The sequence below is a fragment of the Epinephelus moara genome, chromosome 11 (genome assembly GCF_006386435.1).
Source record: "Epinephelus moara isolate mb chromosome 11, YSFRI_EMoa_1.0, whole genome shotgun sequence".
NCBI classification, from domain to species: Eukaryota; Metazoa; Chordata; class Actinopteri; order Perciformes; family Serranidae; genus Epinephelus; species Epinephelus moara.
The window spans coordinates 34,372,984-34,385,480 of NC_065516.1; the positions used below are offsets into that span (position 1 = coordinate 34,372,984).

Sequence of the window (12,497 nt, forward strand, 5' to 3'; positions counted from 1 at the left end):
AGAAGAGTACACTTGCAAGATAAATGTGACACTTTCTAATGTCACAATGGAGGGACAACTACGCAGGTTGATTTTAGCGCTGCTCATCGTGGACTATATTGCTGTCATTGTTCATTTTAGTCAAACCATACAGTTTGAAAAGGAGGCGCGGCTCCAACTAGAAAACAATGTTTTGATGCATTGGATGTGCTGAATGTGCATATTAAGGCAGTACAGGAGGAGGTTACTGTGACATCATAATGTTCTGGAGAAAACACTTTTCTGGACATTACTCAGCGTCATATCTCAGGATCAGAAGGGGAGACATTTGGTCAGATACTGAATTGGTGACACTAATTTTGGGTGTCCATGTTGAAACTGTGCTGATTGTATAGATCCTCTGTGCTGTCGGGGGGGGGGGGGGGGCAGTGGGCGTGAAGCAGCCATGTTTTCACAGACATGGATGTAAACTGTAAGAAGAGTTTGACTGGTGAGCAGAGGCATACAACCACAGGGCGGTAATGTTGGAGGTTGTTTCTGATGGCTGTGTTAAAGACATTTCTGATGGTGCTTCTGCCTGTTGTGATTTGTCCTCTACATCTCTACCTGCTGTCATTACAGTGATGTTTCTGCTCATGTTTGCTACATTTTTCACCTGCTACAGCTGTGTTTCTGCCGTGGTGATATGCGTCTCCCCAGCGGGGGAGTGCTTCCTCATTAATGTGATAGTATTGTATGGGTTCCATTTCCACCAAGCTGGCTCCGGCTGATCTAACCACATTCCCATCTCAAAGCATGTTGTGTGTATTTCCATTTTGCATTTCCCTCATCCGCATCACACATTCGATCACAATTAGTGTTTTAATAGCAGATGGAAATGCTGTTAGAGGCAACATCCAAACAAACTGCCAGTAGCCAATGAGAGTGCATCATATGATGAGGTGATGTGGAGTCATTGCTTCTCCTCTAAGTGACATATCAGGAGACATTTAATCAGTCTTGTCACAAAACAGAACATGATGTACTGGATAATTCTGCAAACTCTGGATGATGTCAAATGCCAGTATTTCTTTAAATAGTATCTGGGAGGCATCTATGGTGTGGTTAAAGTGGCACCACCCAATATTTTTATATAAACAGTCGGCCACACGACGACTTTGTGTCGCTCATAGCAATGAACCCACCGACGATTAACACTATCAGTTCCACAGAGTATTTTAGCCTCTTTCAGCTTATTGTTTTGGTTTTACAGCCCACAGCTTTACGCTTTTGTTTCAGTCTCACAGCTCTCATCAAACTTGTTTCCAGCAGCAGCAGGTGGCTGTTTCAATGAAAAGGCTTCGTCACTGTACAATAAATGCTCAGTAAAGAAATTAGCAGACAAACAAAGTTAGAGCTAGGAAGCACCAACAAGGATTCATTTTCAAACCCGATTATATCCTCATTTAACTTTAATATTCTAGGGACTACTGGAAAAAAATGAATGTAAGAAGTATGTTTTCCTTAGTGTATAATCACTAGTGATGGCCAAATGAAGCCTTATGAAGCATTTTCTTTATTTTCTGAGCCCACTAGATGGCGCTTTTTGTTCAACAAAAGGTTGAAAGCACACTGAATTGCCATTCTCTGAGCCTCTCTCTTGAAACCATGAGCGCCATCTAGTGGGCTCAGAAAATAAAGAAAATGCTTCATGAGGCTTCATTTGGCCATCACTACCGACCAGCACTTATTTTAGTGAGAAATCTTAACTTTGGAAACAGTTCACCTCTCATTCCCACGGGCTCCTCCCTCTAAAATAACGCAACTGACCCACTGATGCTGGTAAGTTGGGACAACAAAATCCAAAATGTAAATCACTATTAATCACCTTAAAATAAGAATTATTAAGTTTTTGTTACCTTAGAATGAGATGTTTATATCTACATAGGGAGTTTGTCCGCCATGTTGCACCTAGTGATGGCCAAATGAAGCCTCATGAAGCATTTCCTTTATTCTGTGAGCCCACTAGATGGAGCTTTTTGTTTAACAAAAGGTTGAAAGCACACTGAATTGCCATTCTTTGAGCCTCTCTCTTTAAACCATGAGCGCCATCTAGTGGGCTCAGAAAATAAAGACAATGCTTCATGAGGCTTCATTTCGCCATCACTATTGATCACCTTAAAATAAGAATTATTAAGTTTTTGTTACCTTAGAATGAGATGTTTATATCTACATAGGGAGTTTGTCCGTCAGGCTTCATTTGGCCATCACTAGTTGCACCACCATATTTGTACAGTAGCCCATGATGGCCAAACTAAACACCAGCTCTAGATAGGTGTTTTTTATGTTTTAGCATCAGCCACCATAGTCAGCAGCCCCTCCGCAATGAGCAGCATCAGAAAAAGTACGATTTGTACTGTAAAACTGCTTTATTCAGTGTTTTTACAGCTTTGAATCGTAGGGTTTGTTTGTTCTTTGAGAGGAAGAGACCTCGGTGGATAATTCAGCTCCCAGTTAAAACCTCCTAACTATGAGCACTGAAGGAATTCTAACAGGGAGGAGTTTCATCTGGTTGCAGTCTACAACCTTTACCTGTAGATGCCACTAAATCCCCCTAAATCTCACTTTTAAATTTAAACCGCTCTATAAATTACACCTTTAAATTCATTCTATTGCAACAAAACTTTAAACTCCAATTTGAAATGTGATCCAAACTTACACTTGAGGAGGTTTAACTTTCAAAATTGCTGCCTTTTGGAGATGGAATGCACAAAATGATTACGTTCATCAAAGAAAGTTCAGTGACAGACACACCCCAACTGAGTTTTTTGATGCGGTTGAAATTCTCTGTCCTTTTCCATGACGATGGTCTGCCCAGGCAATCTCTTCTTCCCCCTGTACTGTTGTCTGTTTATTATCTTCTATTATTCGGCCATAGCAAGTTTTTCTCAAAATTAGAGAAAATTAGAGCGTCTCTTCAGAGCCAACATGAATAACTTACTCTTTAGCTAGCAAGCTAACGTAGCTAGCAAATGTAAATGCTAAATTTAAAAACTGGATTTTCTCTTTTTATTTGTAGTTTTGTGAAACTCTGATTAATCTTAGATTAAATTGCTTCTTATTGGTGCAACCCAGCCTCCGAGACTAGCTGAGCAGCCAGAGAGCTTTCTCAGGAGTTATTAGAGACCACAGATGGAGCTAAAAGGTCACACCACTTCCTGGATGGAAATCATGCACTCTTAAACTGCCCAATATGAGTCCAGGGATACCAGACAGAAACTACATGGTTAAGGGTGATAAATTCTAATATTGCACGCTCCACATCCCGAGTTTCCTTCTCCCAGTCTGCCAGGTGGTATGGTGTGTCCCCAGCATTATGGTAATTTATACCGTACTGTCTCTCTGATGTCCTGTAGGCTCAGGCTTCTCCCCTCCTGTTGGCAATCTTCCAGTCCTGCGACCCAGCCATGACCTAAACCATTCTCCTGCTGCCACTGACCAAGCCTTACCTCCAAGTAAGAACCAACACCTCCCAGTCTTACTCTGGAGTCACATCCCTACACCTTGGTTTGCTGTTTGTGTGTGTGTGTTTCCATCAGGTGCATGCCGCCACGTATGTTTGCTTTCCAAACATCTTCCATCGCCTCTGTGTTTGTCGTCATAATCTCATCCTCCCTCCCTGCACAGCTCTTTAGGTTTAGATGTGCAGCTCTGTACTGCTCTGTGCTGATTGGTTCACGGTTGGATCTGCACTCAGTATGGGAAGGATGGCTCGCTGGTCTTTGCTGATTCAGAGCACGAAGGTCAGCTGCCGGAAGGCCCAAACTCCACTTAGCTGTTACATCATCCTCCAACTGAGAGTCCCCAGACACTGTGTTGTTTCTTTACATGCAATATTTTTCAGTACATGTTGTTGTGATAAAGGTGCAGAATCTATTGTGATGGCCAAACAATATTAGTTTGTTTAGAGAATCTGTGTTTGCCAAGGACAAACGACAGTGAGCTGACCATATATGGACTAAACCTGTGGTAATTTGGCAGCCATTTTAGATTTAGTCTGACAGTGTGTCTCAAATCACATACTTCTGTACTAAACACCTTACCCTAGCCGAGTGCGCTAAGTGGGTTCACACTCAACTTCTGACATGGCGGCTGGGAAAACAAGGAGCCTGAGCTGACTACAGTGGACACTGCTGCGTTATACAGATATAAGTCACACATGTTTTTTGCACTAAGTACCAACACTTTTGTCGAATGGAAGCCATCAGTAATGTTTGTTGGGACTGTAACGATTAAGTCCCGTGAACAATAATGCGAATGCTATCGTTAGCTTGCTAGCTAACTTGCTCCTAGCTACGGCAGCACATTTTAATCAGCATTGACGTTGTGGCGTAACTTTGGTTTATGTGTGGGTGGAGATAGCGGTCGAATGTTGGTGATAATGCTCCACAGTCTATTTACAAAGGAGCATGAAGAAGAAGAGGCAAAAAAAAAAACATTGTCACTTCCGGTAAGTGCAAGACAGCGGCGCATGATTTGAGACAACACGACCCTGTTGAAATCCTGTCCCGTCTCGTCATGACGAAAATGAAACATAGATTTCGTCATAGTTTTTTGTCACCAAGATCTATTTTTAGCTCGTCACTGTGTCGTCTTCACCGTGGTCATCGAGGAACATTTTTCATAATAGTTGTTGGTTATGAATTTAACACTGGACTGACCCAAAACAACATAATTTTGCGCAGTGTTGGGTTGGTCCAACTGTGTGGGCAAAAATAGGCACGACACTTAAATCTAAGATAAAAAGAATAAATCAATGTAACCCTAAAATAAGCCTATCAATACCTCCATCCTAATGTCAATTTGTTTGATTAATCCATGCACAAATTCAATTCAGTTCAATTCAACTTTATTTATAAAGCGCTTTAAAACAACCACAGCTGAAACAAAGTGCTGTACATAGGAGGTCATAAAACAACAAAACAGTGAGATAATAAAAAGCAGTTAAAAACAAAAAACAATAAAAACAGCAACAAACAAATAAAAACAGAAAGAGGTCTCATGCTGGGTTAAAAGCCAGTGAGTAAAAGTGTGTTTTAAGGTGGGTTTTAAAAACAGACAGTGAGGAGGCCTGTCTGATGTGCAGAGGTAGATTGTTCCACATTTTTGGAGCAGCAACGGAGAATGCACGGTCTCCTCTAAGCGTTCGCTTGGACCTCGGTACCTCAAGGAGCAGCTGATCAGCTGACCTGAGGCACCGGGCAGGGGCGTAGGGGTGAAGAAGCACAGAGAGGTAGGGCGGGGCGAGGCCATTTAAAGATTTAAAAACAAATAAAAGGATCTTAAAATGAACTCTAAAGTGCACAGGCAGCCAGTGGAGGGAGGCCAGGATGGGTGTAATGTGCTCTCTCATTCGTACTCCAGTTAGCAGACGAGCGGCAGCGTTCTGAACTAACTGGAGACGTGCAAGGGAGGACTGGCTAACTCCAAAATAAAGTGCATTGCAGTAATCCAGCCGAGATGTGATGAAGGCATGGATTACTGCTTCAAAGTGCTGATGTGCAAGAAAAGGCTTCACCTTCGCAAGCTGCCTGAGGTGAAAGAAACTCGACTTTACAACTGCACTAATTTGGCGGTCCAATTTAAAATCACTGTCCATCTTAAAACCCAAGTTAGTAACAGTAGACTTTGCATAAACTGCCAAAGGACCCAGATCAACAGGGGAGGAAACACAGGAGCCGCTGGGGCCAAACACCATCACCTCTGTTTTTTTTTCATTAAAATTTAAAAAGTTTAGGGCCATCCAGGCTTTGATATCTTCAAGACATGACAGCAGGGGTTTGAGGGAAAAGGCATCGCTTTTACTCAGGGGGACATATATCTGGCTGTCATCAGCATAGCAATGAAAAGCGACACCATGCTTTCTGAGGATAGACCCTAGGGGAAGCATATACAGGGAGAAAAGCAGGGGTCCTAAAATTGAACCCTGTGGGACCCCATATAAAAGCGGAGCAGAGGAGGATTCACAGGCACCAAGACCAACACACATAGTCCTGTCGGCTAAGTAGGACCTGAACCAGTCCAGGGCGCTACCACCAATGCCCACTAGCTGCTGCAGACGTTTTAACAAAATGTTGTGGTCTACAGTGTCAAAGGCAGCGGTCAGGTCGAGCAGGACAAGAACAACATAGTTGCCACTATCATTTGCCATTAAAATGTCATTAAAAACTTTTAAAAGGGCAGTTTCCGTGCTATGCAAAGTTTTAAAACCAGACTGAAAAACTTCCATAATATTGTGATCATCAAGGAAAGTTTTTTTTAGTTGTGCATAGACAATTTTCTCCAGGATCTTAGAAATAAAAGGCAACTTGGAGATGGGCCTGAAATTTGCTAAAACAGTGCTATCTAAGCCAGGTTTCTTCAGCAAAGGTTGTACTACTGCATGTTTGAAGCTTACTGGGACAACACCAGAGGACAGGCTGCTATTTAAAATGGTCAGAACCGACTGCCCTACAGTAGAGAAAACTTCTTTAAAGAAGTGGGGAGGGACCACATCACGAGGGGAACCTGATGGTTTAATATGGGCCACCACATCCTCTAACAGTGACAGAGTCACAGGTTCAAATCTGTTGAACACAGCTGGGCAAGAAACAGAGACAGAGGGGTCAAAGGTAAAGTAAAAGTACAAGCAACAGTCTGTTTCAGAGGAAGTTAGGTGCTTTAAGTACAGCTCCTCTCTGACTGTGTGCAGCTTCCTGTACAGATAATATACTTACCTTCTTCAGTGTCACCATGTTTATGCAAAATTAGAAGTTGTCAAGAAAGATATTACACTGTTGACCAGAGATGACTCAGCCCTGATCTGCTGCCTAAATGGGGGCTTTCAAACGGTGAGTCACGTCTCCCCAGGGGGCCCAGGAGAGTTAGATGGGGGCCACAGAGAGACCAGCACAGTCAGCAGCAGCAGCAGCAGTGACTGTTACACACAGCTCATGGAGGCAATTAAGTCACTTCAGAACCTTTAGAGCCGGATTGTCACAGTTCTCATCATATCCTGCACTTCTTAAAGGAGTCACAGCTCATTCTAATCTGAACACACAGACATCATCCACGTATCCTCAGACTCAGTGTGAGTTAAATCTTGTGAGGATTTCCTTATAATGCCGGGATCTGCTTTAGAATCATCAAGTTTTAAAAGTTTTCTTCAGTATCAGAGTAATCCAGTGATGGTTGACTGTATATCTGTGGGTACACTGCGAACAGGAGCTGCTAACAGCTAATTCAGCGTGCCAGTTTGCCAAATGCAAACAAATTTAAGCTAAAATAACAGCTTACATCATAGCTTACTGAATTCAAGGCAACATTATACTCTCTGTGCACAAAATTCTGACAGTGTCATACTTTTGGACACACATAACAGCCACTAATTCATGTCTGTTTTCAATTTTCTCTTACCACTACAGCAGCGTAGATGGATGACACACGCTGATGATGTTTTGTTCTTACATAGACTTCACTGGACGTACGTCGTAGCCTGCGATTCAGTAGGCACTTAGATGTCAAACTTGATGTCTTACCCAAGTTTATTAGATCCGTGTCGCACAGTGCAGCTGCACTAAACTCATAAGACTGTTAAAATCTCACAGTCTGTAGGAAGCTTAAGACAAAGAGCGACAGTAGGAGTGACAAAAATCCATTCAAATTGATTTTTTTATCTTGCCCCATCAGTTATATACATGTCTAATGCTCTTTGTTGTTGAGGCTTAGTTGTCTTGTTTTGCCAAATGGTGAAGTGTCACACTTCAAAACTTCCACCTCAGTGGACAAACTTGTCCTATAGGTTCACACAAAGTGGAAAATCCAGTGACAACACTGGACAGCCAGTCAAGTCAGACATATGAAACGCACTAAGATCAACATTTACGAAAAGCTGGAACCAGAAATCTTTAGGATGTTTACTAGAGCAAATCCAGCCGGCCACCAATGATGTTAGACGTTGATATTTGGTTGAATTTTGGTTGTGTCTAAACGTCTAATCCCAGCGTCAATTTGACGTGAAATACTGATGAAAGATGACGTTGATATTTTCTTGGTCTTAAGTTGTGTTGTAACCAAAATCCAACATCTTCCAAACGTCTCATTCCAACCCCACCTTGTTGTAGGGTAAGAATGAGCAGCTGTAAGGTATGAAGAACAAACCCAGTGTCAGCAAAAAATCATATTAACATCCACACAACATGAAATTCTAACGTCACTGGACATGTGAAATATCATCAACCTGATTTTTATTCCAACCAAAGTTTAACATCTATCTGACATAAGAGTCCAACGTCTTTCTGACCTCATATTGATGGTCAGGAACAGTGTGGCAGCCTGATCACAATCACTGCCTCATTTTCATAGAAACTCAGACCACTTAAAGGAGGGCTGCAGAGCCAAGGTAGGAAAACTAACTCCCTTAATATGAGGACTGGCAGTCAGAGGCTGTTCTGTGTGTGTGTGTGTGTGTGTGTGTGTGTGTGTGTGTGTGTGGGCAGAGCAGTCGTGACAACCAACAGATGTTTTTTTTCTGTCCTGAGGAGGCAGTCTTCCTCCTCCTCCTTCAGCAGTTACAGTCTTTGTCTCACACATTCACACTCTGGCCATTTATGAGCCAAATGAAGCCGTATTGTGGCATCAGATAGCCTCAACAACAACAACAACAACAACAACAACAACAACAGCTTTCCAATTCCAACCAGCTTCTGTTCCTGGCCTCTATAGATACATTTTATCAGAAGAATTTTAATTTCCCCAAACCAATCAGGCAACACAAATTAACACAAATTAGAGAAATGACGTGCAGCATTAAACAGAAACAGTTTTCACCTTTGACCTATGGAATCCTTTATTATCAATACGCATAAACTGCAAGAAACAGTCAGTGTTTACATAATAAAAAGATATAGATTATTAGTATTTGTACTTCTAATATTGCCATTTGTTGTAGTATTAGTACTAGGACTCATACAAAGTTGTTGCTGTTACTGGGGCAAGGACTGTCCAAATTAAAGTGTTAAAAATCCTTTTTCCTCTTAGTGAGGGTGGTCTAAATTTGAGGTCGCATTTAAGTCGTTTTATACCAGCAGCTCTCACCTTCACTTTATTCTGTATCTTAACAGAGAGCAGAACCATAGGTAAAGCTGGGGTAGGCAGTTTTATTTTGGCATCATTAGAGAAAAATCCCATAATAAACTTTGAGCAGAATGAAATTCAAGTCGTCCGGGAGAAAACTAGACTTCTGCACCTCCTCTTGGCTCCGTTTTCAGGCTTTAGAAATCCAGCCTGTGACGGGAGACTTAGACCAGTCACAGGTCATTTCAGAGAGGGGGCATTGCTATTGGTTGTTCTACAAATGCAGATGTGCAGGCATGTCCCTTTGGTGAAAGTCTGATTCAATGGCAAAGAATCCTGCAGAGTAGTGATGGCCAAATGAAGCTTCATGAAGCATTTGCTTTATTTTCTAAGCCCACTAGATGGCACTCATGGTTTAAAGAGAGAGGCTCAAAGAATGGCAATTCAGTGTGCTTTCAACCTTTTTTTGAACTAAAAGCGCCATCTAGTGGGCTCTAGGGCTGTCAACGAATATTCTAAATTCGAATTTAAATTCAAATTTGAAAAAAAAATGGACCTTCGAATGTGAAAATTGATATTCGATTGTGGAGAGAAAAAAAAAACACCACCGCAGCTGTCCTCTTTGCAAGTGGGCTTTGGCGTCAGACGCGCATTTCTCCAGCCTGGTCGACAAGCGGTTCTGCTCCCAGCTGTTGTCTCCGTCACACGGGTTGACACATTCGCTCGTGGCTCGCGCAGAAAATAGACCAGACGCCGAAACGATCGCTGCAGGGCGAGAGCCGGTCACGGTCCGGTGTTTCGTGGCTATTCGCAGCGCTTCCGCGGGCGGTGTGGCCACGGGTCAGAGAGGGGGGGCGAGTGAGAGGTCCGCGGTCGTTTATAACGTAATGTTATAGATAATTGTTTTATGTGTTTTAATGTGTAGGTATGTAAATGTTTTCAAAGACGTTTATGTTGAAATAAAAATACCTACAAGTAGTTACGTTTCCTTGTATTAGTTTGCCCTCTTGTGGACATAATGCGAAAAAAAAAATATTCGAATGGTTCGAACCTATGAGTTATTTTTAGAAGGAATATTCGAACGTCATTTTTGAGCAATTTTGACAGCCCTAGTGGGCTCATAAAATATAAAATATAATATAATAAAATATTCATTCATTTGGCCATCACGACTGCAGAGGAAGGTTCTATTCCAGCATTTGCAACAACTGCCTACACTGCAAAGCAACCCAAAAAAAAGAAGAAGATGGACTTCTCAAAAAGTGTCAATATTGGTAAAGTGTTTCAGACATGGAGAGAAAATGTTGCTAATAGTTTCCACTTCTGCTAACCGGAGCCAAATGCTCATAGCTGAGGCTTTAAGTTAATGTGTACGTAGCTAAAATTAGCTAGATCCTCAAATCACAGTGGGCCTTTCTCAAACCACCTCCTATACCCTCTCCTTATCCACTTACACTCCGTTTCCGTGTTCACGCAGAGTGTCCGCCACATTAAGTACCATCCCAGACCAATTAGTGAGGAATGGAAATGTTATAAAACCCTCCAAAAGCGAGCCTGCACTGATGCCACCTTACTGACCATGTGCAACTCAGAACTGTGTTGGTCATGGAAGAAGCTCCGTACAAATTCAGTTCTGTGCAGCTACCCTTCGGAATGTAGCCTGATGAAACTAAGGTAGTCGTTTAATATTGTCATACAGGCGACACTCTGAGACAGAGTGGGAGTGGGTAGGGTCCAGTTTTGGAGAGGCCCCTTGTGTCCTCCGTGTCACTCCCCGATACTACAGAACACCTCGCCATGAGGAGAGCAGGCAGCAGCTTTGGAGACTGACTCCCAGTCAGTGGCAGCAGCAGTCCGATTCCAGCCAGTGCAAACTGGGACCGGACAACCCCAAATCCCCACAATATCAGCAAACTTTCTGTTGCTGCCATTACATAGATTAGACCCATTGCTGCTGTTGGCCACCAGCCGAGTGTGACCCCTGCTGGTGATGAGGGGGTTTGCGCTGGCTGAATTTAAGCCACTACAGCCACAGATTCCAGTGGGACAAGTGTTTACAACGTGTTGCAGAGTTGCTTGTTAAAAAGATTTCTGAGGCTTATTGAGCTTTTATTCTCTGATCCCAGATGTTTTTGACCCATTTTAGTTTTTTCTTTGAGGTTGTGTTGTTTTATACTAGAATCAATCTTGTCTCTTAATTTGCACTTTTCACCAGTTGTGGACACAAACTGTGTTTCAGGCGTGCTTACACTGGCAGTTGCTGTATTCTCATGGTGTATTTAAGATTAGGATTTTCTGTAAGAAGTGGAGAGATAGGTTTATATTCTCAATCATTTGCTCCATAGGCTTGGATCCTACCACCAATTAACTTGTCAGAAAAGACCTGGAAGCCCTGAGGATCTTCACTAAGGCATCAGCCCATGCATGAAGGGATTATTTATCCACTCAGTTTTGGTTTTATGACGTGCAGTATCAAAGTACTGGGGAATGGGAAAACTTAGGCCGAGAGAGTGGATGGTGGTCAAAGCAAAAAGATTTGGAAAATGTGTGTGTGAGATACTAAAATTTAGAGCAAGTGATTATGAAAGTAAGGATTTATGCTTTTTTAAGGAGTTTATTAAACTACTGAGTTTTAATGGTACTGAACCACAAAGTACTTTCCCTGTACGTATCGTAATAGTTATATGAGAACTTGTAATATTTCTCTTTTCATTTGTCCCAGTCTGTCATGAACTCCCACATTGTGTGTAAAACACAGGCTGGCTGGGGAGCGCATCCAGATGAGACACTAGCAAACCTCATTAAACTCCTGTTGGGTCTGCCTCACCTGGGTTTAGAGATCCTGCTGAATGGAGATTTGGTTTCCGTTGCGAAAAAGCTTGCCTTTTTCTCTGACTGCTGCCATGATTGTGTGTTTGTCGCTGAAATTATGCAGCTTGATATTCACTGGTGTCAAATATTCCTCCTTCCGCAGGCCAAGAAACCTGTGCACTCTGTCGATTGTACTTGACAATGGTTCGGATTGCAGACCCAGCAGGTTTGGGAGCAAGGTTTCGAAGAATTTATCTGGATGCTGTTCCTCTATACCTTCTTTGAATCCGATGATCCTTATGTTCTCCCTGCCACTGCAGTATCTTCACTTCTTTTTGAGGGCTGCGATCTTGTTAGACAGAGAGGCGGGGTAGTCTTCAGCATCCAAAATACAGGATTCTTCCTCTGTGTAGCACTTGGTGTTGTCCTAAATATGCCTTTTAATTCCAATCAGAGTCTGGTGCAGTTCAGTGAAGTTAAGCTCCATTAAAGCACAGATTTTCTGTCTGACATCCTCTGCAAGGCGAGTAGCCAAGTTTTTTCCTCGCAGGTGGTGGCACCATGTTGGCTAGTAGCCTCCATACTAGCAGAATGGAGTGTCTTCAACTCTGAGC

General features: G+C 42.5%; 1 protein-coding gene across 1 annotated transcript in view; it reads left to right on the top strand.

Annotated features, from left to right (window-relative positions):
* Nucleotides 1-12,497, top strand: part of LOC126397360 (E3 ubiquitin-protein ligase HECW1) — a 99,103-nt gene that overhangs the window by 61,385 nt on the left and 25,221 nt on the right. The window contains exon 12 of the mRNA XM_050056066.1: nucleotides 3,375-3,473. Coding sequence (XP_049912023.1) covers nucleotides 3,375-3,473 — 99 coding nt within the window. The remainder of the gene's footprint in view (nucleotides 1-3,374; nucleotides 3,474-12,497) is intronic.